The 27,998-nt window shown below is 38.3% G+C and overlaps 1 protein-coding gene across 1 annotated transcript in view; it reads left to right on the forward strand.

The window, feature by feature from the left end:
* Positions 1-27,998, forward strand: part of LOC134317757 (fibrinogen C domain-containing protein 1-like) — a 103,656-nt gene that overhangs the window by 21,474 nt on the left and 54,184 nt on the right. The window contains exons 2-3 of the mRNA XM_062998480.1: positions 13,325-13,804; positions 27,737-27,905. Of these exons, the coding sequence (XP_062854550.1) occupies positions 13,325-13,804; positions 27,737-27,905 (649 nt within the window). The remainder of the gene's footprint in view (positions 1-13,324; positions 13,805-27,736; positions 27,906-27,998) is intronic.

Here is a 27,998-nt window from a genome sequence, read left to right on the forward strand (position 1 = left end):
CTTAGCATTTGCCACTTCTCTTTTTTCCTAATCTCAAAGTATTTCAGTCTACTTCACTGTTTCTCTGGAGATCCCAGTTTTTTTTTCCAACCTCGTCCTTCTTACACTTCTTCCTTGTTTCATCACCAATAATACCTGCTCTGTAGTGGTCCTGTGGGGGTCCTGACCATTGAAGAACAGGATGAAAGCAGACTAAAAAGGTATGTAGAGAAATAGATGGACTACAGTCAGTAATTGTAGAACTACAAAGTGCTTCTATATGGTAAGTGGAGCTGATAAAACAGACAGTTAGTGTACAAACAAGGAGGTGGTTTTAATGTTATGGTTGATCTGTGTATGTTCTAGCCTGCACCATTTAACTAGCAGACATGACCAGAGTTACATGGAAACTGAATATATACAAATTATGTCTAAGCTAAAACATCATCTGTAATGACAAAATATAAAAATTGTCATTCACATTAGTATCCATTAATACATAGAGTAAAAAGGTATTCCAATCATTCTGTCATTCATACTTCTGTTTGTCCACGCTAAAGCACACAGAGCCAGTCATCCTTTTGTTCATTTATCCCTCGTCATATCCATCCACTATGGCCTAACAATCCATTATCAGATTCAGATTCAGAAATGTGTGTGTGTGTGTGCTAGAGTAGAGAAAATCCAACAGCGTTTGGTTTCAGATCTGAGATCTTATCCTTGATGGATAAATAGTTGATAGTTGATGTCCTTCTAAATGTGTCCATAGATGAAACTTAGCTTCCTGTCAGGGCTGTAATATAATGAGGACACCACAGTAGGCGGTGTATCTGGCAGGTAATTCAGTATCTTTACTTATTTATCTATTTTTATTTTAAAGAGGTTAATAAATTATTTTTGTCATTTAAATATTACAAATTTTACATTAATCTATGTGAACACCTGACCATAAGCTTGTAGAGCACCTTAGTCCAAAACCATGGCCCCATTTTAGCCCTCTGTCTTGTATTACTTTTACTTTTTCAGCATTTAGCAGACGCCTCTATCCAAAGCGACTTACAACTATGACTGAACACAATTTTGAGCAATTGAGAGTTAAGGGCCTTGCTCAGGGACCCAACAGTGGCAACTTGGTGGTGGCGGGGCTTGAACCGGGAACCTTCTGATTACTAGTCCAGAACCTTAACCACTGAGCCATCACTGCCCTATTAGTGGATGCTGTGCACTTATTCATTCCTTCATCAATTTTTACTAACTACTTCATCCTGGGCGGCACGGTGGCTTGGTGGGTAGCACTGTCGCCTCACAGCAAGAAGGTCCTGGGTTTGATTCCCAGGCGGGGCTGTCCGGGTCCTTTCTGTGCGGAGTTTGCATGTTCTCCCCATGTCTGCGTGGGTTTCCTACCACAGTCCAAAAACATGCAGTCAGGTTAATTGGAGACACTGAATTGCCCTATAGGTGAATGTGTGTGTGTGTGTGTGTGTGTATGTGTGTCTGCCCTGCAATGGACTGGTGCCCCGTCCAGGGTGTTACTGTGTGCCTTGTGCCCATTAAAAAGCTGGGATAGGCTCCAGTACCCCCCAGCGACCCTAATTGGATAAGCGATTAAGAAAGTGAGTGAGTGAGTGAGTGACTTCATTCTGGTCAGAGTTGCAGTGAATCTAAAACAAACCAGAAACACTGATCACATGGCAGGAATACAACCTGAAGAGGGTGCAAGGTCATCCCAGGGCAACACGTACACTTACATGCATACTAATGCACACACACTCACACTTTATAACAGCTTAGATGTTTTGGGGATGTGTGAGGATATGAAGAATACTAAAAAGGAAACACAGGAGGAGCATGCCAAACTCCTTACAGACAGTGACTAAAGGTGGGATAGATGGGTTCAGATGGTGTGTCCATGGGTTGCCGATTGAGATGGCCTGACATTGAGGTCACCCCAGTCATTATGTCCGGAAATTGCACGGAAAGGTTCATGCTGAGATCATGTGGAAGGTCCAGCTGTTTCAGATGCATCCTCATTTTATATCAGAACACGCTGACTAAGATCAATACGAGATTGAAAATGTGACACTGAAGTTGATGGTGACTGAGGGGGGTATCATTTCCCGAACATCTTGTTTCGTGGCTTCTGATTAATTATTTCTCCTGAGGGATGTCCAGGGGTACAGTTCCAATTTATGCTTCTAAGGTAGGGTTCAGTGGTAAAGAGCTAGAAGAGAATTGTAGGGGTTTTGTCATATCACAGACACAGGATAGATAAAAAATAATAGACTAATGCAGTGACTAATGCAGTGATAGTTAGATTAATAAGTGCCTGGTAAGGTGTTTGACCTAGTCTGTTTAGAAACTTTGAACATTTATGGAATGTACAATAAGTGCTATGGAATGGTTGCAGTACTCTTATTTTATTAATATGAGAGATGTAGAATGTGTGCCTAAATGGAAACCCACACAGATGTGGAGAACAAATTAAACTCCTCACAAACAGTGATTGGAGATGAGGTTTGATCCAAGATCCCAAGCACACTGTTGCTGTGCAGCACCCACATTACCTTCTGCTCCAACATGCCACTTTTTAGTTGCATGAGGGATCTTCAAAATGTTTCCGCACTTTTATATTTTCATGGAAACGGTGAGGGCGGGAGGAGGTCGTCTCTGCGAGACTGAGAGAGAGCATTCGGTCTGGATTTAGCGCCATCTGATTCCCACCTTTTTTGACCGCTCAAAGAAGCTTTAAGGGGAAAAGGATTTTCATGTGATGATGGTGTGAAAGCAGCGATGCATCAATGGCTACACGTTAACCAAAAACGTTTTTTGCTGATGGCATTAAAAAGTTGGTACGACGCTTTGGATAAAAGAGTCTGCTAAATGCTGGAAATGTAAATGTTTTTATAAAACCACAGATCTCTTCTCCAGAATGCTTTTTTGTCCATAAAATTAGCCACAAATCTTAGTGCACATCAGACTCAAAGCCCATGACAATGTGTAGCTTGCTTTTCTATGGACAGTGGTTGTTTTGATGGTTCTAGGACTGAATATGTCAACCTGTCATTTCCTTTCAGTGTAGATTGACAGTTTGGGTTTTCTTCTCAACTTTTACAAAGACACCATGTTCCATGTACTTTGCACGTATAAAGAGTTGGTTGTACAGATGATCTCTGACTTGAGAAAATCTATGATCTATGAGATTTCTATACTTTTGTAATGTAATGTTTGTTGCTTACTCCAATGTTACAGAATCTCTTATATTAAACATATTATTTTTAGAAAACCCACTAAAAATAAAAATTTATTTTTTTGACATAGAAGGATGTTCCTACTATTTAGTCTCAGAAGAAGAATGTAAGCAGAACTTTATAAATTACTTTATAGATTCCAGCTGCCATTACATACACATCAGTGGTCCCCAACCACGAGACCACTGGGCCTCACAGAAAGAATAAACAATTAGAGATTGTGGGATTTTCTGCAATGACTGCAATCAAAACAAAGTTACGGAGTAGACTGGACATAAGGAACACACTTCAGGTGTTATTGTCTCCTATCACCCCTACGGGGAAGCGTCTCGTTGCGAATAAAAAAGCTCAGGGTTCCCACTGATTTTCCATAATTGGTGAGATGTATTGTTATGCACTTTGTGTTTTTTATTATGCTCGTCGTATAATTTTATTTTAAATCCTCTCTCCCCTGCCGGTCTGTAAAATTATATCTTATATAAACAGGTTTGTGGTGCTCTACATGTTCCTAAGTCTATGTTGCAGTGTGACTGGCTAACTCAATACTATACAATTAAATTGGTGTTATTATTGGCTGCATACTAAAATGTTTTCTAGGCCATATTTAGCTCACATTATATAAGGTAATAATGTTCATAATGACCAGGAAATAATGGACATTATGTAGTAGTCAAACCAGCCCTTACAAGCTTACACAATGAAGCAGCCTTTTTTATAAATCACCATGTACATCATTCAGCATGTACACCATGCTCTGCCTATTCACTGCAGTAAGAATACACAGCAATACCCTTATTCATTGAGACACTATTGTGTGTGTGAGATTCTCTGTATCCTGGCCACAGTATTGCGCTTCTGTCTTCAGTAATGGAGTTGCTCTAAAAGGCATGTGGATAAAAAAATTAGGACCACATATGTTTTCAGAGTATTGATTAAACACACCCACTTTGTTTGGAAATTGATGATCATTATATACAAAGTAACCTCTTGAATATGTAAAGCTTTCCATCTTCTAAATAACTTACTTTCTCTAAAGCTCCACACACCCTGTGGGTAGATAAAATGCTCTTATTGGACATATTTACGACATTGTGCTGGGTAATTGTTGTTTTGTAAGTACTAAATGTGCATTTGGACGAAAATATTAGGGGGGTTGCTAGTATTGTGTTACATATATTATGATTACATTTTATTTATGTATTTATTGCATTTTTCTGTCTTTTGCTCCATAAATTGACAAAGTTGATTCCACATTGCATTTGTGACTTTGCTACATGCCAACTCCCATATTGGTTGACAAGAGCTACAAGGTAGCACAAGCTTCCTTTAACATGTGCAGCTGTTGTCTTCTTATTCACTGCAACTGAGGGATTGTTAAACATGGCAGAGAAACATGTGCTCTGTATATTCTTTTGTCCACCAGACAGTAGGAATCACTGTTGCAGCAGCAGGGAGGTGACTTTTAAAAGTATCTTTAAATGTTATCTTTAGGAGGAGGTGTGCACAATATGCTCAGTATGTAAATCATGTGGCATGCTAACAATTTGCCTTGATGTCAGTGTTTTATAGACACACTATACAGCCTAATTATTATATAGAGGCGTTTCAGCCAAATCCATTGCTAACAGTTTACAATAAATAAATGTCAATAACGTTTATGCTGTTAACTTTGTGGCAGTTTGGAGTAGGTTTATATTAAATGCCTAGCAAGCTTAAGTGTTTCTTTCTATGTGGCCATATAGTGTATATTATATGTCAAAAGGTTGTGCTATTGGTAATTGATCTTCCAAACCAGCAACCTATTTATAGCCCACACCAATATGAAGACTGGTTGTAGCAGTATTTCGGCACTCAAGGTACCTGACTAGTAATCAGAAGGTTTCTGTTTCAAACTCCACCACTGACAGGTTGCCAATAATAAGACCCTGAGCAAAACCCTTAACCCTTAATTGCTAGGATTGTATACAGTCACAAATTAAAATTGATTTGTGCATACACTGGGGATTACTCATTGTGAAACATGTCAGTCATATCTGCATATGACATGGACATTGTCTCAAAGCAACTTTACAGAATCTAGGACCGACAGACCGAAAACCCCTGTTTAGCAAGCCGAGGGCAACAGTGGCAAGTAAAAAATGTCTTAAAAATACAGGAAGAAACCTTGAGAGAAACCAGACTCAGCAAGGGACCCCCATACTCTTATGGTGGCCTGGACAATAATTTGACTAATAGGATTTACTCAAATCATACACACAAAATTAAATTGAACTAAAAAAAATAAATAATAATAATTATGTAAACAATTAGAGTTCTTCATTATTCAGTCCAGTCTGTAATAACGTCTGTAGTGAGTTCTAGACATTTTTGGAGTGAACAGGCCAGGTTTCTGTCATATCCAGCAGGAGCAGCATTGTTGGCACAGTTGTCTCGACTTGCAGGCTTTAACCTCGGGTGGGTAAACAGGTTTAGACCATGGGTTAAACCATGTCTACTTCTTAATGTAGAATAATTCTTTTAAAATATTATTTTATTGTCTATGCCTGCACGCTGCTAAATTTAGAACTTTAGTCATTTTGGCCTATCAGCACAGCAATTGTCAAAGACTGGTATTGGACTTAAACACCTGCCGAAACTCTTGTTGCACCAGGCCAGGGTTGATCCTTGCTGCTAAAACATGAAAATGAAATCAAGTGCAAGATGCTTGATCAAGGTAGAAATAAATAAATGAATTAGGTGATCAAAATAACAGAAACAAAATAATACAGGTAGATAATATACAACCCAAATGCCAATAAAAATTAGGCACTGTGTTTCTTACATTTATGTTGACTTTTATTTAATTGGAGACAGTATGATTCCATGTTTTGTCTGGTCATTCTTCATTTTATTTGTTAATATTAGGGCTGTCGTTAATCGCGTTAATTAACGCGATTAATGCGTTAATTTTAATCGCGATTAAAAAAATTAATTAAGATTACAATTTTTAATCTAACTATTTTTATTTGGCTGTTTGTGCCACATACAGTACATGTGTGTCTCTGTGGTAATTAACTGTATTTCAGATGAATTGGGATGTAAAGTAAAGTATCGTGAACTGTCCGATGATAAACTACTTTTAGCGGTTTTCACTTTTTTTACGTGTTGATGAAAAGATGAATGAAATCACGCAAGCGTAATGAGTATCTCCATTGGCTGCTAGAGCTGTCCATCAAAACCGTGTAGCTCCGCCTCCTCCCCCTCCGGTAAAAAGTGAAACTCTGTGTGATGTTTCATCTCTACATTTTATTCAGGTTATTCTATCACATGGTTATAAACATGATTTATATTTGTGATGTTTGTAGTTTTCTAAAAACACATTCGTATCTGATATTTATATGGACTAAGCGTTTACATGGACTGTTTTAATCAACACTTTTTTTATAGCTACAGTCAATTACTTATAGATAATGTTTGCTAACTTGACTGTTTCAGGTATTTATAGGTGTTTAAATGGTAATTTAGAACAGTATTTCCCAGTATTCTTTCTGCACAAACACAGTATTAAAGGGTTTTCTTAATAGATCTATGAAATAATCATATCTGTGTTTTGATGCTTTATTGATGCCTTATATTAGATCAAAACATTATGGTTGGTGCACCTGTTTTCAGTGTCAGGGAACAGGAAAAGATCCTCACTTTTGTCAGATAATGTGCTTTCTACAATGAATTTAGATTTAATAATTTTATCATATTTTATGAATGTTTTATTGGTAAACACGTTCTTGCAATAACAATGTGCATAACTGTTCAAATTTTGCTTAATTATTAGTTTGCGATTAATTGAGATGAATACATATATATTAGGGCTGTCACACGACTAAAAATTTTAATCGAGATTAATCGCGATTAATTTTGTTCTTTAATCTCGATTAAAATTTTTAATCGTGTGACAGCCCTAGTTAATATTCATTCATTACTGCGTTTTAGGTCTGCAATACAAAAAGGTTTGGACCATAATGCATATACCACTTTGTTCTTCTCACAACACATGAGAAAAAAGGTGTTTTTGCACTGAGGATACCAAGTGATGAAGTGTTACAGGTGTTATTTTTTTGTGTTTTTTTTTGTTATTTATGCATTTTCTCCCCTTTTCTCCCGATTTAACGTAGCCAATTAGTCTTCTGCTGCTCGGGATACCTGATTGCGTTCAAGAAGGGTATATTTGCCTTCTCTATGCCCCCTCTGACGTGTGCACAGTCCCTCAACCCCTTTTTTTTTTTGCCCGTGCCTCGGTAGATGAGGCTCGTCCATATCTGCACAGGCACCTTGGTATGCTAACCAGCGTCCTTGCACAGTGTTAGAAGACCCCGCCCACTTAGTCCAGTCTTTTTCCACCCAGCAGACTCAGTGGCCAATTTTTGTATGCTGCAGGCATTGCCAATTGTGCCTGCTAGATGGCGCCCAGCCGACCGGTAGCAGAGCTGAGATTCGAATTGGGGTGTTCAGACTTTCAGTGCTGGTGTTTCAGGTTTCATTTCTCCACACATTCTCTATTGGGGACAGGTCAGGACCGCAGGCAGGCCAGTCCAGTACCCGTACCCTCTTCTTCCGCAGCCATGCCTTTGTAATGTGTGCAGCATGTGGTTTTGCATTGTCTTGTTGAAAATTTCTTCGAAAAGATGACGTCAAGTGGCATTTGTGAACATAACTCATGTAGTGCTTGACAAAGGTTTGCCTTGCCGATGTAATTATATCAGCTATTAATGAATGATGGTTTTTAATGCAGTGTTGTCTGAGGGATTATAGATAACGGTTGTTCTTAGGCTTGTGCCCTTGTCGTTTACTTACTAAAATTCCTCAAGATTCCTTGAAGCACTTGTGTGTGCTGTAGAGGGAGAAATATGTGAATCCCTTTCAAGCTTTCTTTGAGGAATGTTGTTTTTAAATATATCAATAATTAAAAGAATTATTTACAATAATTAATACAATGCGCTTCTCAAAGACCCAACCTTTCATGGATAGTGCTTTTGTTACAAATCATGATTACAGTCGCATTGACATTACCTGTTTGAAATCACATTATTATTTAGGGTTTTTTTCTTATAACTAGCACAGTCCCAACCTGGCTCAAGCCCCCCTCCCCCTTTTTTACCTCACTACAAGCCCGCCCCTACCTGGCCAAACAAAACATGAAATATTTTGGGTTCATACCGTCTGCAATGAAATAAAAGTAAATGTAAGTAACACTGTCACATCACCCCTGGGGCAGCTTGCTCATCCAGGGCCATTATAAATGTGACACCCCTAAACTGTTGTGATGCCAGTTCCCTGAAAATACCAAAAATACCTAAAACACGGGCATCACAAAGCCTAGCATCACAATGATATCTCACCTTTAGTTACAATACAAGTACACTTGTCAACCGTAGCATGCTTGCCTTCTGTGTGTCACTGCAGTGGATCTCTGCTGAGGTTTCGCCCTCTGTGTCATAAGTGTCAGTCGGTATTGTTTCAGCTTCACTGCTGACACATTAAAGCTCTTATGAAAATGTTTTCCTTAGGGGATCTGATTAAATGCTTGGTTGAGCATCAGTCAGTCTCATGTCAAAGGTGTCAGCTATAAAAAGTGGTAGTTTGTGTGTGTTTGCAAACCCCAAAAAGTTGGGACATTGTGTAAACTGCGATAAAAAGAAGAATCTGTGATTTGTTAATTCTCTTGAATCTTTATTTAACTCACAAAAATTTTCATCATCAGTGACCCCTCACATCCTCACTGTGGACTGTTTTCCCTGCTGGCTTCTGGAAAAAGGTTCCGGAGCATTCGGTGCAGGACCACCAGGTTTTGTAACAGTTTTTTCCCCCCGTCCACCAGACTGCTGAACTCATAACACTTTTGAACGGCTATATGCTGCTTGAACTATTTCTAGGTTCAATACTGGACACCATGCCCTTCTGTGCACTCATTTATCTACCTCTGTAAATATATATGAACAATTTATAACTCCACAGTCCACTTTTTCACTATTGCACTTTATAATATTTTTTTGCTGTTGTACATATCATTCCATGCTGCTATATATATATACGTATATATATATATCATATACCTTTGTATTTTAATTCCTGCTTCTATATATCTGTATATTCATATACTTTTATTTTTTAATTCTTTGCTGCCATTTATATCATATACTTTTTAGTTAAAATTTGTGCTACTGTACATTTCATTTCATATACCTTTATATCCTAAATTCTGTGCTACCATATATCAATGCTTTCTTCACCTACCTTTAAATTCCATGCGAGCTAATTGCAACGAAATTTCGTTCTGCGTACACTTGTGTATAATGAATGACAATAAAGTTTGTCTAAGTCTAAGTCTCCTATGTATTTTATAAATAGAAACACATTTAGAATTTGATGCCTGCAACACCCTCTAGTTGGGACAGAGGCAAAATGAAAGTGAAAGGTTTATAGAATATTGAAGTTACAGTGTTCCACAATAAGCAGCTGAATTGGTAACAGGTGGGGGAATCATGATTGATTATAAAAGGGGGATCAGTTTAAAATTGAAGTTTCTCAATTCAAGACTGCAAATAATGTAGTCTTTCACCATATACTATTCATAATATTGTTAAAAGATTGGTAATCTGAAGATATTTTACTATGTGTAAGAAAAAAACAGAAACCACTGTTGAAAGTCCATGACCGCGCCCAGGTGGCGCAGCGGGATATTCCACTTGCGCATCAGCACTGAGTTTCTGAACTCCTCGGTTCAAAACTCGGTGTTGCCTACGGTCGGCTGGGCGCCATCTAGCGGGCATAATTGGCAGTGCCTGCAGCAGATACTAATTGGCCACCATATCTGCAGGGTGGGGGCCGGACTATGTGTGAGTGGGTCTTCATACGCTGTGTAAGGATCCTGATTGGCAGAAGAGACGCCTGTGCAGAAAAAAGCAGGGCGAGAAGAGGAGAGCTGTACACGTTTCGGAAGAGGTGTGTAAAGCGACGTGCTCTCCTCTTATGCAATCTGGTATCTCTGGTAGCAGCAGAAGACAAAATTGAGTGCGCTAAATCGGGAGGAAAATGGAGACCTTTAAGCTGTATATCCACTCTAAGCAGAAACGTCTTCAATTTTTCTTGGCCTGAACTTATCTCAGATGGTCTAAAAGACAGTGGAATTGTGGTCAAGTCCACAGTTCAACAGACGTGCCAAACATGAAAATGATCATCCAGTCTGCTATTAGTGAATGGTGCATAAGCCAACATCAACATCAACAGAGAAGGACCCGCTACAACAGCATAGCCTTGCAGACACAGAACGTGTATGCTTGACTGTCTTACCTGCAGTCCAGATTTGTGTCTTATTAAAATTGTTTGGTGCTGCATGAAGAGGAGAATCAGACGATGAAGACCATGGACTGTTGAGCAGCTGAAGTCCCAGCTTATTGTCCTCAGTTCACAAACCATTAAAAATTCTAATTAATAGGAAAGCTGATGAAACACGGGTAAACACACTGACTTTTTTAAAATGTGTAAAACATTGGATTCTACTTTTATCAGTTTAAAACTACTTTCATCAAATGTCCCAACTTTTCTGAAAATGTGAAATTGATGTAAAAGAAAACGCGATTCATCAGACCAGGCCACCTTCTTCCATTGCTCCGTGGTCCAGTTCCAATGCTCACGTGCCCATTTTTGGCGCTTTCGGCGGTGGACAGGGGTCAGTATGGGCACCCTGACTGGTCTGCGGCTATGCAGCCCCATACGCAACAAACTGCGATGCACTGTGTATTGTGACACCTTTCTATCAGAACCAGCATTAACGTCTTCAGCAATTTGAGCTACAGTAGCTCGTCTGTTGGATCGGACACACCGGCCAGCCTTCGCTCCCCACGTGCATCAATGAGCCTTGGCCATCCATGACCGGTTTACCACTGTTCCTTCCTTGGACCACTTTTGATAGATACTGACCACTGCAGACCAGGAACACCCCACAAGAGCTGCAGTTTTAGAGATGCTCTGACCCAGTCGTCTAGCCATCACAATTTCACCCTTGTCAAACTCATTCAAATCCTTACGCTTACCCATTTTTCCTGCTTCTAACATCAACTTTGAGGATAAAATGTTCACTTGCTGCCTAATATATCCCACCCACTAACAAGTCCCGTGATGAACAGATAATCAGTGTTATTCCCTTCACCTGTCAGTGGTCATAATGTTATGCCTGGTCGGTGTATATACATATAAAGTACACTAAAATGTTTTTTACCTATAACCAAGCCCCTGGAGCTGAGAGGGTAAAGGGCCTTTTGTAAGGGCTCAACAGTGGCTGCATGACAGACCCAGGATTCAAACTGATGTCAGGGTTATGTTTTCAGGTCTCCGTCCAGCATTCCTAATGGTCAAGATTGGTTTACTGTTTTGGTATCTCATTAATCTATATTACAACATTCTGGCTCTCGCAGAAATGACCTAACAGGTATAACAGCAGTTTAGTAGCATCTGATGTCCTTGGATGAGATCGAAATCTAAGGCTGCTTTGGACCAAAAGTCATTGGACCACCAGGTTTTTTTTTCTTATTCAGATGAATGTGTTTAGCGACTGATTGCATAGAATGGTGGGATTTGTGTTTTAATTAGAAGTATGTAATATATAATTAGATAAAGCCTAGCTAGACTTGTGTAATGTGCATCATACCTGAAATTTGTGTTATAGCCAGATGTCCATCATCTCTGTATGTGAAAACAAGATAATAGCTTGTTTGCACATGCAGTGTTTAACCATGTTTTGTTCACAACTTCACAGGATTGACAGGAGTGTTGCAACAGCTTTAGGTGCACCTTGGGAAAAGAGATTGGGGTGGGGATGGTAGTTAGCTAGTATGATCAGTGAAGGATTTGGACAGATTTTTGTGATTGCTTTGAGTCAGTGTGTACTTGCAGTAACATACCACACTTTCTCTAAGGGGAAATTCCCCCAGGCTGAAAGCACATGAAAAAAACTAAGAATTAAACTCATATGTGTCCTGGAGCTTAATACATTCTTGATTGGAAAAGTGCCTGGGGTTGACACTGACAACTATTTTCTCTGTGAAAGTACCCTAGACTGCACATACTGCCACAACTATGGTAAAAATAATGAGCATAAGATTTGATGAGGAAATAATGATGCGTGTAAAATGAAGCCATTCTACCAGAGGTCCTACTTATCTGCTCAGTTTATTAGTTTATTATTATATTTAAAGATATACAATTATTGTAGTTTTACATTAGGGGGTTTACAGGTTCGGCTTGTGATTAACCCTGGAATAATCAGTGCAATTAATTGATCTTGAACTTTAAACCTGTGCTAGGTAAACAGTGTTAGAATCTGAAATGTTTTGGTTCACCCCTTAGTCTGCACAGATTACGTATTTAAACTATTAACTTATTTAGTAGTTGCAAATAAATTTGGCAAATGTCATTTCAGCCTACAGCAGTTGAACCCCTTGGTCTTTTTTCACTAGGGTAGGGTTAGGGAAACTCTTAGTGCTTTTAACAAGTGCAGACCACTCCTTCAACTGAACAAAGTCTTTGTACAAGTACAAAATCAACCAAGTAAGATATTTTTAAATAACTAAAAATTTAAATCTTTGTTTGAATGATTTAAACAGCATTAAAATGTATAAATATGATTAGCCTATTAGATGATGTGGTTTGCTGTTTGTTATGAAATAAAACATGTCTCATTTCGATAATTACATTTTAGGCAGCAGCAGTTTGTCTTCCTGTTCATAAACAACATTCATCAAAATGAAAGATGTCCATGAAAGACTGTTGTATAACATCGACCACATACAGTTTTTCTCTTTATTTTGCTGCACAGCAGGGATTTTTAGATACAAACTTTTGTAGTTGTGAAAATCTGGTTTTTATTCTGCTTTAAATCCATGTGACATTTTTATTGTGGTTTTTATTTTATTTATGTTTTTGTGAGCTAAAGTTTTTTTGTGCAAGATTTAAGCTCATACCATAAAGATTCATTTACATATTTATGTAGTTTTATAAAAAAAATGTCATCCTAAATTTGCAGTTACTTTATTTAACCATTTCTCTCTCTTTTTATCCCACAGAGGACGAGCTGTAGCTACCTTCTCTGCACCATCCTTCTCTTCATTGCTGTGCTACTGGCTATCACAATAACAGGTACAATCCTCTTGATGAACCATTCCCAGGCTCCCCCAGGCCCTGAGGTGCCACCTCTCATCAGTACGAATCACGATGAGCGCAATTCCCTGGTGACGGTGGAAAGAGGGGACGGTTCACGCATTAATATCTTTATCGAGCCGAACTGCCCTGACTATAACAGCAACTTCCTGCGTCTGGAGGGGGTACAAACATCATTGCTGCACTCGCTTAGCCACCATGACACGGACCTGAAATCTGTAAAGGGTCAGGAGCGCGGTCTGATGGTCCAACTGGCCGAGGAGGTGGCCAAGTTGTCATCCCAGATTAGCCAGCTAAAGATCGAGTACAATGCATTAAATCAGATGCAGAACAGCATCAGTCAGCAGATCAGCATACTGCAGTTGGAGCAGGCCAGACTGATCCAGGTTGGTTGCTCACTTTTAGTAAAACTTATAGACACTACACTAAATACCCAAAGGTATAACACACATACACTATATACCCAAAGATATAACACACATACACTATATACCCAAATATATAACACACATAAATTACAATGGTACCTCAACTCAACGTCATCTAAACTCTTCTAAACTAATCTAAACTAAAAAGATTTTGAACTCGACGCACACAAAATTTGGACCCCTAAACTCCTTAAAGCTTTTTTTTTATTATTTATTTAATTTCAAATTAACAATGAACAGCTGCTTTGTTCAGAGCTTGACTTGAGCGGTGTGGTAAAACGTCATCAAAGTGCGACTATGAGATGAATCGGCATTTGTGTAGAATAACCGTCAAATTCAAAACTTTTAAACTTGTGTTATAGCTCAGGGTGCTAAGAAATTGTGAAAATTAGCTTTGAGAGTCTACAATAGGGATGTAACGATACACTCTACTCACGATGCGATACGTTTTACAATATATTGGTTCACAATACGATTTTTTTAAACAAAATAAAATTTAAGACAAATTATGACCAAGTTTACTTTTAGTATTTCTCTTTAAAAAAATAAAATAAAATACTGTATTTGTGCTTACCTTTTATTTATCTAAATAATGAATGCCCTTTTATTTCTGAGGTAGGAACAAACTATGACAAATAATGCTTATTGTGTAAAAAACTCAAATGAAATTTTAAAACAAATCCAACATTATATAAATAAAAGAATAATACAAATAGAGTATCCTCACATAAATAAATTTTCCTGAAAATTCCAAACATGGCAACCCTGTAGTGACGTCAACCAGGCGAGGTGAATAGCGCCAGTGCCCTCTGCTGTTTAAAGTGAATATTGATTCATCTTAAATGAATAACCGATTTGAATCATGGCACATGTGCACCAATTTTTAACTGTCTTGTGGTGCATCGTTCCATCCCTAGTCTAAAACGCTAATCACTAAAAAAAAAAAGCTTAACGTGACAATGTATTAAAAGAACAACGAAGGAACACTAAACCTCTCAATTATTACTGCTCATAAGTTCTCTCCACTAATGAAATTTCCCGTTCGTTTTAGTACAATAAGTCACGTTAAGCTTTGTGTGCCACCACACTACATAGGAAATAATGGCACAGCCAGCACAAAAGCTATTTTGCCACTTCTTATGTAAATGCGCCTTACCTTAATGGAATGCGATATTCCAATATCAAGCATCTCCACGATTAAGAAGCTTAAGGAAACAATAAAGAAGTAAAGTGCAGGTTTTATTGTTTTTTTATTGATTTGAAACTGTTTTCAATTGTATTTTAGTGTTTTTTATATTATATGTGTGTTATTTTCAGTGTATAAGTGTCAAAAACAACCCTATTATTTTACATATATGCAGTTTCATGGAATCATGGAACACATCAACAGGTTTTCCATAAATCCTTATGGGAAAAACTACCCTGAAACTCAGCACCTTTTAAACTCAATGTCACTTCCAGAACCAATAAACGTTAAGTTTTAAGGTACCACTGTATATGCCCAGGTATGTGGGCACTCATCCTTTAGACACAACCTTTGTCAACAGATATATAAAATCAATTAAATAAAACAAATCAGTTTTTTGTCCAACATCAGCACCTGACTTTACAAATGCTCTTTTCACCAAATAAGCACAAATGGCCAAAGATAACAAGAATAAAAGTTGTTATGGTCACAAGGCAGCAGGGAGTTTGTGTGAGTTGGGCTTTGGAATGGGATGTTGAACAAGCTTATAGTCAGGTGTCCATATTCATTGGGCTGTATAGTGTAATCGATGCAATAGACAGAAATTTGGCAAATACGCTCAGAACTTAATATTCATATTTAATATTGTTTGCATGTTGTACAGCTGTTTTGGCTGTAAATTTTAACTCATTTTATTTAAAAACGCTACATTTATTTTGGCTTCACAGTTGGGGTCATTGCCTTTGTTATAGCATGTTGCATGTCCAAGTACTGTATGCAGACAAGTGGCCCAATATCATTATGCTTCATGAGGTTCCATTCTTTTACTGTAAGTGGGTGTTCTTGGAATAAAACACTCTGAACACATTGAACTGAATTATTGCCCAGGAGATTAATTTTGTTTGATCTGACCTCTGTTCAGATTTAAAAAACTGCTTATTGAAAATTCTAGCTGGAAATCTCTAAGTGCCTTTTTGTTAGCAGAGGAGTTTTGTGTGGGTTGAAAAGAGATAATTGTGGTTTAGTTCACTGGTTATTGTTTACTGCTGCTCCTGCTGATGTCAGGTCAGTGACTGCTGTCCTTTCTCTTATGTTTTTATTTGTATTTCTGATGGCACATACCAAAATCTTGGGTGGTGAACATGTCTAGGGACAATCTGTGTCTTATCGACCCAATTGTGTTGACAAGAATGCTTAAACTAGGTTCATTTTGCTAAAAGATAATGCTTGCAGTATTAATTACACTCCTCGTTTAACGATTCTGTGGAAACAGAGGGGGTGGGGGTGTCAAAACAAAGACATCATTCAATTTATGAGTTTTTTAACAACTGCCATGAAATGTGGCACTTTTCTTTGAATGGCTATGGAAGTTACACTATATTGCCAAAAGTATTCGCTCGTCTGCCTTCACACGCATATGAACTTGAGTGACATCCCATTCTTAATCCATAGAGTTTAATATGATGTCGGCCCACCCTTTGCAGCTATAACAGCTTCAACTCTTCTGGGAAGGCTTTCCACAAAGTTTAGGAGTGTGTTTATGGGAATTTTTGACCATTCTTCCAAAAGCGCAGTTGTAAGGTCCGACACTGATGTTGGACGAGAAGGCCTGGCTCGCAGTCTCCGCTCTAATTCATCCCAAAGGTGTTCTATCGGGTTGAGGTCAGGACTCTGTGCAGGCCAGTCAAGTTCTTCCACACCAAACTCGCTCATCCATGTCTTTATGGACCTTGCTTTGTGCACTGGTGCGTAGTTATGTTGGAGCAGGAAGAGGCCATCCCCAAACTGTTCCCACAAAGTTAGGAGCATGAAATTGCCTAAAATTTCTTGGTATGCTGAAGCATTAATACACCTGTGGCCATGTAAGTGATTGGAACACCTGAATTCAATTATTTGGATGAGTGAGTGAATACTTTTGGCAATATAGTGTATATGATGTATTTCAACATGAGAACAGCAAACCGCTCTGTATTAATTACAACAGCATGGCATGATCATGTCACAATGTGCCATATGTTTTTAATAGTAGAGAGGTCTGGACAGCAGGCAGGCCAGTCTATCACTTGTACTTACCACAAAGCAAGAATGTTGCTTGGCATTGTCTTGCTAAAACAAGTGGGGGCATCCCTAAAAGTTGCTATATAGATGAGAGTATGTGCTGCTTTTAAATAACTGTTTCTACACAGATGTGCAACTTACTCCTATGAATTTCATTTACACACCCTCATACCATTACAGATAATGGCTTTTAAAACTTGAATTGGTGAATGTTTTTGATAATGTGGTGGAAATTTTCCTGTCAGAAAGCAAACTCAGACACAAGAGATTCTTTTTAGCTGGATTGAAGTTTAATGAAAGCACAGTTGTGGATTCTCACAAACAGCATAGAAGCTTACCGCAGTAAGAACAACTAATTGATTTTACATAGGTCTTATTATACCTCTATTGCCCTCTCCATCGCCAACCCCTCGGAGTCGGAGTCGGACACACAAAGAGAATCAGTAAGATGCTATGAAACATATTTAAAAATAAGAAGATACATCTTGGTGCCATAGTGCCATAGTATCTGCTATTTTCTAAATAATTCTGATCTTGTTATTTCTTAGATATCTTTCGTTTTTACATCCTTGTTATGTTTATGTTTCACGTTCTATCTCTTTCATGACCTCAGTCACAGTGCTCTTATAAACCTTCTTGCTGGATATGTGTTTTACATTCTACACCTAATGATTGCTAAATATGTAAAAATACATTATATGATTTTATAAGAAGTCCCTTACTCATATTTTTCTATCACAATAATGTCTATGGCATGACTTCTATGTCTTTGACCTCACTCTTTAGGCACAGAGATTTCTGTAGATTTACTGTACATATCCCCAAATTCGTTGCATGTGTAAACTGCGCAATCTTGTTGTAAACTGTTTGACTGTCTGATCACATAGCATTTTGCAAAGCCCCAACATTTTTCGAATGGGTTGCAGGCTATAATTTGGGCATTATCATTATCAACCCCCTTTCTGAAATAGTTGGGATGTTGTGTAAGATGCAAAAGAATAAAAAATGTGGTTTGTTACTTCTGTTGAATCTTGAAGAATCCTCAGATGTTTTCAGTGATTAACTGCACATTTAAAATATGATGCTTGCGACAAAATTGAAAAAAGCTGCGATCTTGTTTTTTAAAACACTCAATATTGGTAACAGATAAGGGAATCTGATATAGGAGTATAAAAGGAGAATCCACCAAAGGCTCAGTCTTTACAAGCGACAATGGGTTGTGACTCACCACTTTGTGCCAAACTTCAGAAAAGAATCATTTCAAACATAACATTTTGATTTAGATTAGATTAGATTAGATAGATTAGATTAGATTAGATATACTTTGTCATTTATACATATACAGGTGTACAGTACAATGAAATTCTTTCTTTGCATATCCCAGCTTGTTTGGAAGCTGGGGTCAGAGCGCAGGGTCAGCCATCGTACAGCGCCCCTGAAGCAGACAGGGTTAAGGGCCTTGCTCAAGGACCCAACAGTGGCTGCCTGGATTTGAACCGCCAATCTTCCGGTTGATAGCCCAAAGCTCTACCCACTAGGCTACCACTGTCCCTAAAAATTAAGCCGCAGGCTCCACTCCTGGTGGTGCCCTTCCGTCAATTCCTTTAAGTTTCAGCTTTGCAACCATACTCCCCCCGGAACCCAAAGACTCGCAAGTAGATATAAGATTGCAAGTAATTAAGTTTTTTTTTTGGAATTTGTGGCCACACTTACACAGCGTATAAAGACCTACCCACCCACACATAGTCTGGCCCCCACCCTAATTGGCCACCGTATCTGCTGCAGGCACTGCCAATCATGCCCGCCCCGGTGACAACACTGAGTTTCAACACCGCCACCTGGACACCCCCAGATTTTTCTTTTTAATGCAATTTTAAAAAATCCCCAATTTATCTGGCAATGGTGTTGGTATCTTCATGGGTCAAGCTTTTGAAACAGATTCAAGTTAACAAAAGCGTTCTGAAAATTTTATTAAACTAAATTTTAAATGTACAGAATTTATATAAAATACATTGTTTATATAAAATACACTGTTTATATAAAATACATTGTTGCAAAGCAGCTTTAAAGGAGTCTGGATATGAAACCCAATTGCAGAAGCCCTAGGCAAAAAAAAATGTCAAAGAAAAAAATAGCCTGAAACAGCAAAGAAAGATGGAACCAGATTCCCAAGTAAAATCCTTTTTGGGTAATGTATAGCAGTGAGGTTAAAATACTCTAAATAATAAGTAAATTATTTAAATAGTTTTAGTATTACATTGTGTGATGAAATGTTGTACAGTGGTATGTATAACTACAGTATAAAAGACGTTGGTGCAGCATATTGTGAATAGGAGTTTTAATGAAAGCATAAAAAGCTTTTATAGAGCTGCAACAATTTAAAACCATAACACCAATTTCTGTGAAGTGTAAAGTCTCTTACTGCAACAGAAAATGTAAAAAATAAAAGAAACAGGTGAAATGGGATTTGGAATCACTGTACAGTACATTTAAACAGGTCTAGAAAGCATGGGGTAAACAGCAGGTAACATGTGCACCTTACATTGGTATGACTTCTTTAAACACTAGACATACAATAGATTGACTAACTAGTATTTTTACCTGGCACTTTTCTATTTTGCTATGTTGCTTTAAAGTGATATTTTGCATATATTTTATGATTGCGGATCATTCACACTTGGTTCTAAGAGAGAAGAATAAATGTCTGTCTATTTATCAATCTTTAGACACTTTCAGTGTTTCTGTTTTTGCATTTTTGTCACACGTTTCAGATCATCAAACTACTTTTAGTATCAAAGATAACCCACGTAACCACAAAGTGCTTTTTTAAATGAGAATTGTATTTATTTGAGGAATTGACATTTAGCCTATTTAGCCCCACCTGGCCCTATGTGAAAAAGTAATTGCCCCATTTGCTGCTAAATCAACCAGTTAACCAAATTCAGTTGACAATTGGGTTAAATTTTACTAGCTATATTCGTACATAATTACTACATTTACATTTTCGGCATTTAGCAGATGCTCTTATCCAGAGCGACTTATAGAAGTGCTTCCATAGTGAACACTACCTTACTCTAGTTTAGATAGACAACAGTCCAAGAACACAAATCTGCTAAAACATTTTTGCAAGAAATGAATAAGAGCGTAAATAAGTAAGTAAGTACAAGTCAGCTTAAGTGCTTAGTAAAGAGGTGGGTTTTTAATCGTTTTTTAAAGACAGCAAGAGAGTCAGATGTTCGGACAGACAAAGGAAGTTCGTTTCACCACTTGGGTGCAAGTACAGAGACGGGCCTTGATGCTTGTCTTTCTTGAGTCCTGGGTGGAGGATCAAGTCGAGCCAGACTAGAGGCTTGGAGGTTGCGTGGTACAGAGACCTGTTACATTTAATTAATTAACATTAATTAGCAGGTTTCAATAAAACCTGTGTGGCAGTTTGAAGCAGGATGGAAGATTTCAGAAAGTAGCACATGATGCCATGTTCTAAAGGGATTTAACTACAGATGCAAAACAGTCATTGAAATCAGCCTGAAAATAGTTAAAAAAAAAAAAAACTAAGACTCCAGCAAACCACAGTAAGTATCAACAAATGGAGAAAACTTAGATGAGTGGTGAACCTTCCAGGGAGTGGCCAACCTTCCAAAATTTTACCAAACATTGATGACATTTAAAGAACTGTAGGCCTCACTTGCTACAGTGTAGGTCAGTAAAAACTTTTATGCTATAAGAAATACACTTGCCAATAATGGTATCCATGGGGGAGTTTCAAGAAGCAAACCACTTCTTTACCAAAAGAAAGAGCCATCTCAAATTTGCCAAAAACTTTTAAATGAACTTCATGACTTTTGGAATAATATTCTGTGGACTGATGAATCAAAGGTGTAACTTTTTGAAAGACATGGGTGCCACTGGTGAAAAACTAACACCATATTCTGCCAGAAGAAAATCAGGGCTTCTTTGCTTCCACGGGAGCTGAATGTCTTCTCATAATCAAAGAAAACATGAATCCTGCTCTCTGTCAGAAAATCCTGAAGGAGAATATCCTTTCATGACCTAAAGCTTAAGCACAGTTGTAATATGTAGCAGCACAATGATCCGAAACACACAAGCAAGTCCACCTCTGTGGACTGTTCTGTAAGCTGCCTCCCTCATACACAATTCATTGATTGTAACTTCTGATGCTGTTGTGACTGTGAATTCACTAGACCTTATACTGTAAGAGTTGATCCTACTTTCCAAGTGCCTTTCACTAGTATGACTACTCACTGACTCCCAGGTTTGCCAGATTGCAACAGTGGTTTCCAGCCAAAAACCTTTTCAAAAAAACAACACAGGATAAGCAGATGATGTTTAGCATTTCAAAAATATAAACCAGTATAACCACCATGACCTACAAATTAATATCTTAAAATGTACATATCAGTAATTATAAATTATGAAGGTCAAATTATTTTTGCTTGCCTACCAAGTTTTTAAAATGCATTGTTTATGATAGGACACGCAATCCTTTGCAAGTAAATAAGAATAAACTTGCAAGCAAAGAAAGAAGTTTAACCTCTCAACTCAGCATCACTTGTCATTTCCAACAGGAGAAATATGTACAGTTGTTATGAAGAACTATGTAAAAACCGTTAGCCGAGAAACAAGTCCAAAAAAAGCCTAGCCTACGCCGTCTAACAAATCACTGTATTGATGGGCGTGGCAACAGTGTCTTTTGGACTGGAAAGAATAACCTGTCAATCAAACTTTTGACAACGCGTTGGATGTGGTGGGAGAAGGTAGGCCTATTTATATTCCAGCTGCTTTAGAAAGCAATAGTTTTTTATTTATATTTTAAGCCAGCCCAAATTTTGTCCACCCGCCAAAACCCACCAATTTCCAACAAAATCCGCCCAATTCGGTGCAAAACCGCCCAATCTGGCAACACTGCTGACACCTTGCCTTTCTTCACAATTTCCTGGAGGGTATACTAATACAGTCTGTCCGTGGTTTATTAGTATTTATTACATTTTTGGGCATCTGTAAGATTTGTTTGCATACATTCCAGAGCTTAATTAAGAACAGCTGAACAGCTCACCGCTTCTATTTGTACATTGTCAAGAAATTTACTAGACTTTAACAGCTTAAAAATAAATAAAAACTGGATGGAGATAATCTTTTACAACTTTTGTAGGGTATGCCTAATAGAACCTTGTTAGAAACTGTACTATTTGCTTAGCTGTATTTAATGCTATCCTACTAGACATGACAACTCTCATTCTTACAACTTTACAATGTGTGAATCAGTAAACAGTTAGTGCAGGGGTTTTCAACATTTTATAACAGTTATGCAATGGAAAAAAAAGACACAATCTAGATTCAGATTAGTAACTGTATTATTTTATACCACACACTGTCCCAAAGTGTGTCAGTCAAATCAACTGTGAAGTCTTATCTTATGCCAATGGAATACAATACTTACATATCAGCTCATGGTAAAGTATTCAAGTATAAAGAACCATCTGGACCATATCTTGTTTAAATGACATTTTGATAAGAGTAAGCTTATAGCATAACAGCTAAGAGTAAGCCTAATATCTGTACAAAAATCCTTCATAGGCTTATAGTCACTTACAGTAAACGATTAAAAGGATTTGATGGAGTTTTCATTAATCTTGCTTCTCCACTGCTATCAGCAACCAAAAAAAGTCAGAAGCATGTTCCACGCTCAGATGCCTGCTGTGTTAGTAGATTATTGATGATATGGCAGTCTGTGAAAAAAAAAAAAAAAAAGAAGGTTTTAGTTTGTTTCTGATTATTAAAAGCGACTCAGCTAGCAACTTTAAGTAATGTTGAGAAACAGTAAGAGCAGGCTTATCAATCTTTCAATTTTGCAAGCATAGGTGATTGTGAATCATCTTTACCTGCTTTGGTGCAATTAAGTGACAACAGGTAAAGTGGATAGGCAACAGCAAGACACTTCCAAAAAGGGATTGGTTTTGCAGGTAGTGGCCACAGACAATTACTCTCTCTTTATCCTTTCTGACTGAGATTTCACAGTTTTGTGTTTTGCTAGTGTTCTTGTCACTACTGGTAAGATAAGGTGGTACCTGCAGCCCTTTTAGGTTGCACAGGAGATCCAGCTTCTCCCGGATAGCACATCCATACATGCCATCACAGGAATGTTTGATGGTAGTCCAGCTCTTCCTGGATGGCACATCCATACATGTCATCACAAGAAGGTCTCCCAGCATAGTCTTAAGAGCATAAGTGAGATACCAGGACATGGGCTGGACAGGGTGGTAAAAGGGCATAGACCCAGCAGTAGCATCGCTATCCGCTCCTTGGTGCAAGTTGGAACAGAGGGAGCATTGTTGGAGCCCTAAAAAATACTGCATGAGGGTCCAACATTCTCTAGTGGGACCTGTGCTCACAGCCCAGAACCATCCAGCTCAATTGGCATTCGCCAGATAACACCAGATATGGCTTCATAGATAAGTGTCTGCTGTCAGATGAGATCAGGTTTATGGTGTGTCTTGTGCTGACTACAATATCACCCTGCAGGACTGGTTTGGCAGCGGGTCAGTAATGGTCTGGGGAGGTATATTATTGGTGTTTTGCACAAACCACCATGTAATAGCCAACGGTAACCTGGTTGCTGTTAGTTACTGAGATGAAATCCTCAGAGCCATTGTCAGACATTTCATTGGTGCAGTGGGCCCTGGGTTCCTCCTGGTGCAGGACAATGCCCAGTCTCATGTGGTTAGAGTGTGTAGTTAATGCGTTAGTCCTCAAGGAACTGCCGTCATTGACTGGCCTCACATTCCACACACCTAAATCCAATTGCAAACCTTTGGGACATTATGTATAAGTTCATCTGACCCCGCCAAGCCCTGATCCAGGTCTGGCAGGAGATCCTCCAGGTCACTCTTTGCTATCTCATCAAGAGCATGCCCAGATGATGGGAGTGCGTTTACACATGTGGGGGCCATACACACTACTGAGTCACATTGAGCTACCATGATGAAATTCAAGTAAATCAGATCAGCCTGTGATTTACATTTTGTACTTTGATTTTTGGGTATTTGGAATCCAGGCCTCACTGGATTGTTAATTTTTTTTCCATTGACTGTACACAATTTATATCAGTAAACATATTCAACTTAAATCTTTTGTTCATTAAGATCCGATGTGTGATTTAAATGTTCTCTCAATTTTTTTGAGCAGTGTATACATTGGTACCTTGAAACTCAACGTCAGTTGGTTCTGGGACTGCCTTTGAGTTTAAAAGACGTTGAGTTTCAAGATATTTTTTCCCATAAGGATGTATGGGAAACCTGTTAATGTGTTCCATGGTCCCGTGGAACTGCATATGTTTTAGGCAAGCTGATTCTTACAATTTCTCAGAACCCCGAGCTGTAACACAAGTTTAAAAGTGAAACAGGAGGAAAATCCAGCTAAACACAGATACATGTGGACGCTTTCAGAGTGAATCTGATGGTTATTCCACACAAATGCAGATTCGTCTCATATTCACTTTTTGATGACGTTTTACCGCACCACTCAAGCCAAGCGCTGAACAAAATGACTGTTCATTGTTAATTTTAATCTGAAATTAAATAAATACACTTAAAAAAAAAAAATTTAACACGTTGAGTTTAAGGGAAACATTGAGTTTAAGGGTATTTTCTCGACGAAGGACGTTGAGTTTTAAAGGTTTTGAGTTTATGGGACGTTGAGTTACAAGGTACCACTGTATTTTTAACTCAGCATATTTTTCCAATATAAAAGAGATGTACAGAAGTTCCTATATTTACTAACTTTCTGAGATGATAGTAATAATAATTAATAATAATAATAATAATAATATGCGAATAATGATAAAAATAATAATAATAATATATTGTTAAAAATTATTAGTTCCACCTTAAAAACAACAAAGAAAGTCATCATCGGACATGAGAGGCTACCTTAAACGAACCAGTGTGTCAAGTTTTGGCTTTAAATAAAAAGTAAAGCACATATCCTGTGTGCTCCATCATGTATTTTTTATCACATTTTTATTGCTCCTATCTTCCACGTGAATGGCTAGTAAGCACGGTTGCTATGGTAACATGAAAAGAGAGAAGTGTGAGCAGAATTTGCGCTGAGACCAAAGATTGTTGATATCCAAACAGTACACGGTACCAACTGACCAGCACTTCAACTATCATCATTTTCACCAAAGGCCACAAACTGTCAACTTAAAAGAGGCCACAAGTCACGGCATGGGAACATGCTTCAGCTTCCAACCTCCCCAAAGACACACACATACACACACACAAAGACTTCCTCTCTCTCACACACAGTCTGTCGGACAGTAATGTTCACATCACCCTCGAGGCATTTTAATGTGATGAAGGAAAGCAGCAGAGATTTTAGAGATCATTTTTGTTAATTGGAGACTGGGGTTTACACAGAAGATGACTAACGTAAGCACTTCCTCTCCATATTATTGCCTCCATGAAATTTAGTCTACAAAATTTGAACCTAGTTTGCTGAATTGTGCCCTGTGGAGTTTTCCTCACGTTTTATAATTTTGACGGTTCATTTGTTGTTCTTGACCCTGCGGTGCAACAGCTAGAGTTGGTGCCGTACAGCTTTAAGATCCTAGGTATAATTCAATTTTTCTTGTTTCTGCTTGCCTACTCTGGATTCCCTTCTTCTCATAAAAAAAATGGCGGTTTGGAACTGGTGGACTAGCTACTCTTAGTGAGTGAGTCCCATGAGGGATTCATGCACGGTTCAGCATGTATTTCCTCCCTGTGCATCATGTTTATGGGATTGGCTCAGAACCCAGCATAGCAGTGATCAGGATAAAACAGTCATTAGAAATAAATGAATGAATAAAGAAAGAAATTGAATAATCGTACATTGAACATATTGCTTGTTTACAGCACATTACTGTACATGGCAAAATTGGGACAGTATGGAAAATGCAAATACAATAAAAATGCAGTGTTCCTTACATTTACTTTGACTTTTATTTGATTTCAGACAGTTTGAACCCAAGATATTTCATGTTTTATCTGATCAACTTCATTTCATTTGTTAATATACCTCCATTCCTGCATTTCATGTCTGCAACACATTCCAAAAAAGTTTGGACGGGGGCAATTTAGGGCTAGTAATGAGGTGAAAGAACTAAATAATGATGTGATTCCAAACAGGTGATGTCATCAGGTGATTGTAATCATGGTTTGGTACAAAAGCAGCATCCAGGAAAGGCTGAGTCTTTGATGAGCAAAGATGATCAGAGGATCTCCAGTTTGTCAACAAATGCATGAGAAAATGATTGAATTGTTTAAACAAAACAATGTACCTCAAAGAAAGGATTGGAAGGGATTTGCATGCTTCTCCCTCTACAGTGCATAATATCATTTAACGATTCAAGGAATCAGGAGGAATTTCAGTGTGTAAAGGCCAAGGGCTTAAGCTTAGGCTGAATGCCTGTGATCTCTGATCCACCAGACGGCACTGCATCAAGAACCGCCACTCAACAATAGCTGATATAACCACATGGGCAAAGGGATTACTTTGGCAAACTTTTGTCAAGCACTACAGTACAGAGTTACATGCACAAATGCCACTTAAAACTTTACTGTGCAAAAAAAGCCTTATGTTAACCATGTCCAGAAGTGGCGTTGACTTCTCTGGACTTGAAGGCATCTAGGATGGATCATCACACAGTGGAAACGTGTATTGTAATCAGATGAATCAGCAGTCCAGGTCTTTTTTTGGAAAAAATGGACACCATGTGCTCTAGAGCCAATATGAAAAGGACCATCCAGACTTGTTATCTGCAACAAGTCCAAAAGCCAGGGTCTGTCATGGTATGGGGCTGAGTCAGTGCCCCTGGCAAAGGTCATTTACACTTCTGTGATGGCAGCATTCATGCAGAAAAGTACATTGAGATCTTAGAGCACCATGTGCTGCCTTCAAGACGTCATCTTTTTCAGGGGCGTCCATGCATTTTTCAACAAGACAATGCAAAACCACATGCTGCACATATTACAAAGGCATGGCTGCGGAAGAAGAGGGTACGGGTACTGGACTGGCCTGCCTGCAGTCCTGACCTGTCCCTAATAGAGAATGTGTGAATAAGAGAAGAAGATAATTTGCAGGAATAATGGGACAAAATAAAAGCTGAAACACTAAATCACTTGGTATCCTCGGTGCCAAAACGACTTTTAAGTGTGGTGAAAAAGAATGGCAACATTACAAAGTGGTAAATGCTTTACTGTCCCAATTTTTTTTGGAATGTGTTGCAGGCCTGAAATGCAGGAATGGATGTTTATTAATAAATGAAATGAAATTGAGCAGATAAAACATAACATATCTCAGGTTCATCCTGTCTGCAATCAAATAAAAGTCAAAGTAAATGTAAGAAACTCTGTGTTTTTTATTATTTGCATTTTCCATGCTGTCCCAACTTTTTCTGATTTGGGGTTGTATTATGCCACACAAATTTAAAATAAAAATATGTGTAATATATAGAATTTGCTTAAATTGGTGTTGGGACTTGATTAACATTGTAAAAAGCATTAAAAGAATTGATACACTGGAGAAGAAGAATTTTTAATATGAAAACTTACATCTCTTGTATGACCATTCTCTTTCTCTTACTTCAGCTGTTATCAGAGAGCCAAGTCAACGTGATGAACATTGTAAACTCGGTCAGAGATGCTCTCGACTCAATACAGAAGGGACACGGCAGTGTGAAGGGTTTACTAAAGGCAGATCTTCAGAGTGTTCCAGTGCACAGCAATGTTTGGCCTAGGGGGTGCAGCAGTGGAGATGGTAAGGACACTTCTTTCCCTGCTGCTTTGCTGTCCAGTTGTATGTGTACACTCTCAGAGTGATTAATGCTATTGGTTTTGATGTGTGTCCAGA

The sequence above is a fragment of the Trichomycterus rosablanca genome, chromosome 7 (genome assembly GCF_030014385.1).
Source record: "Trichomycterus rosablanca isolate fTriRos1 chromosome 7, fTriRos1.hap1, whole genome shotgun sequence".
Taxonomy (NCBI): Eukaryota; Metazoa; Chordata; class Actinopteri; order Siluriformes; family Trichomycteridae; genus Trichomycterus; species Trichomycterus rosablanca.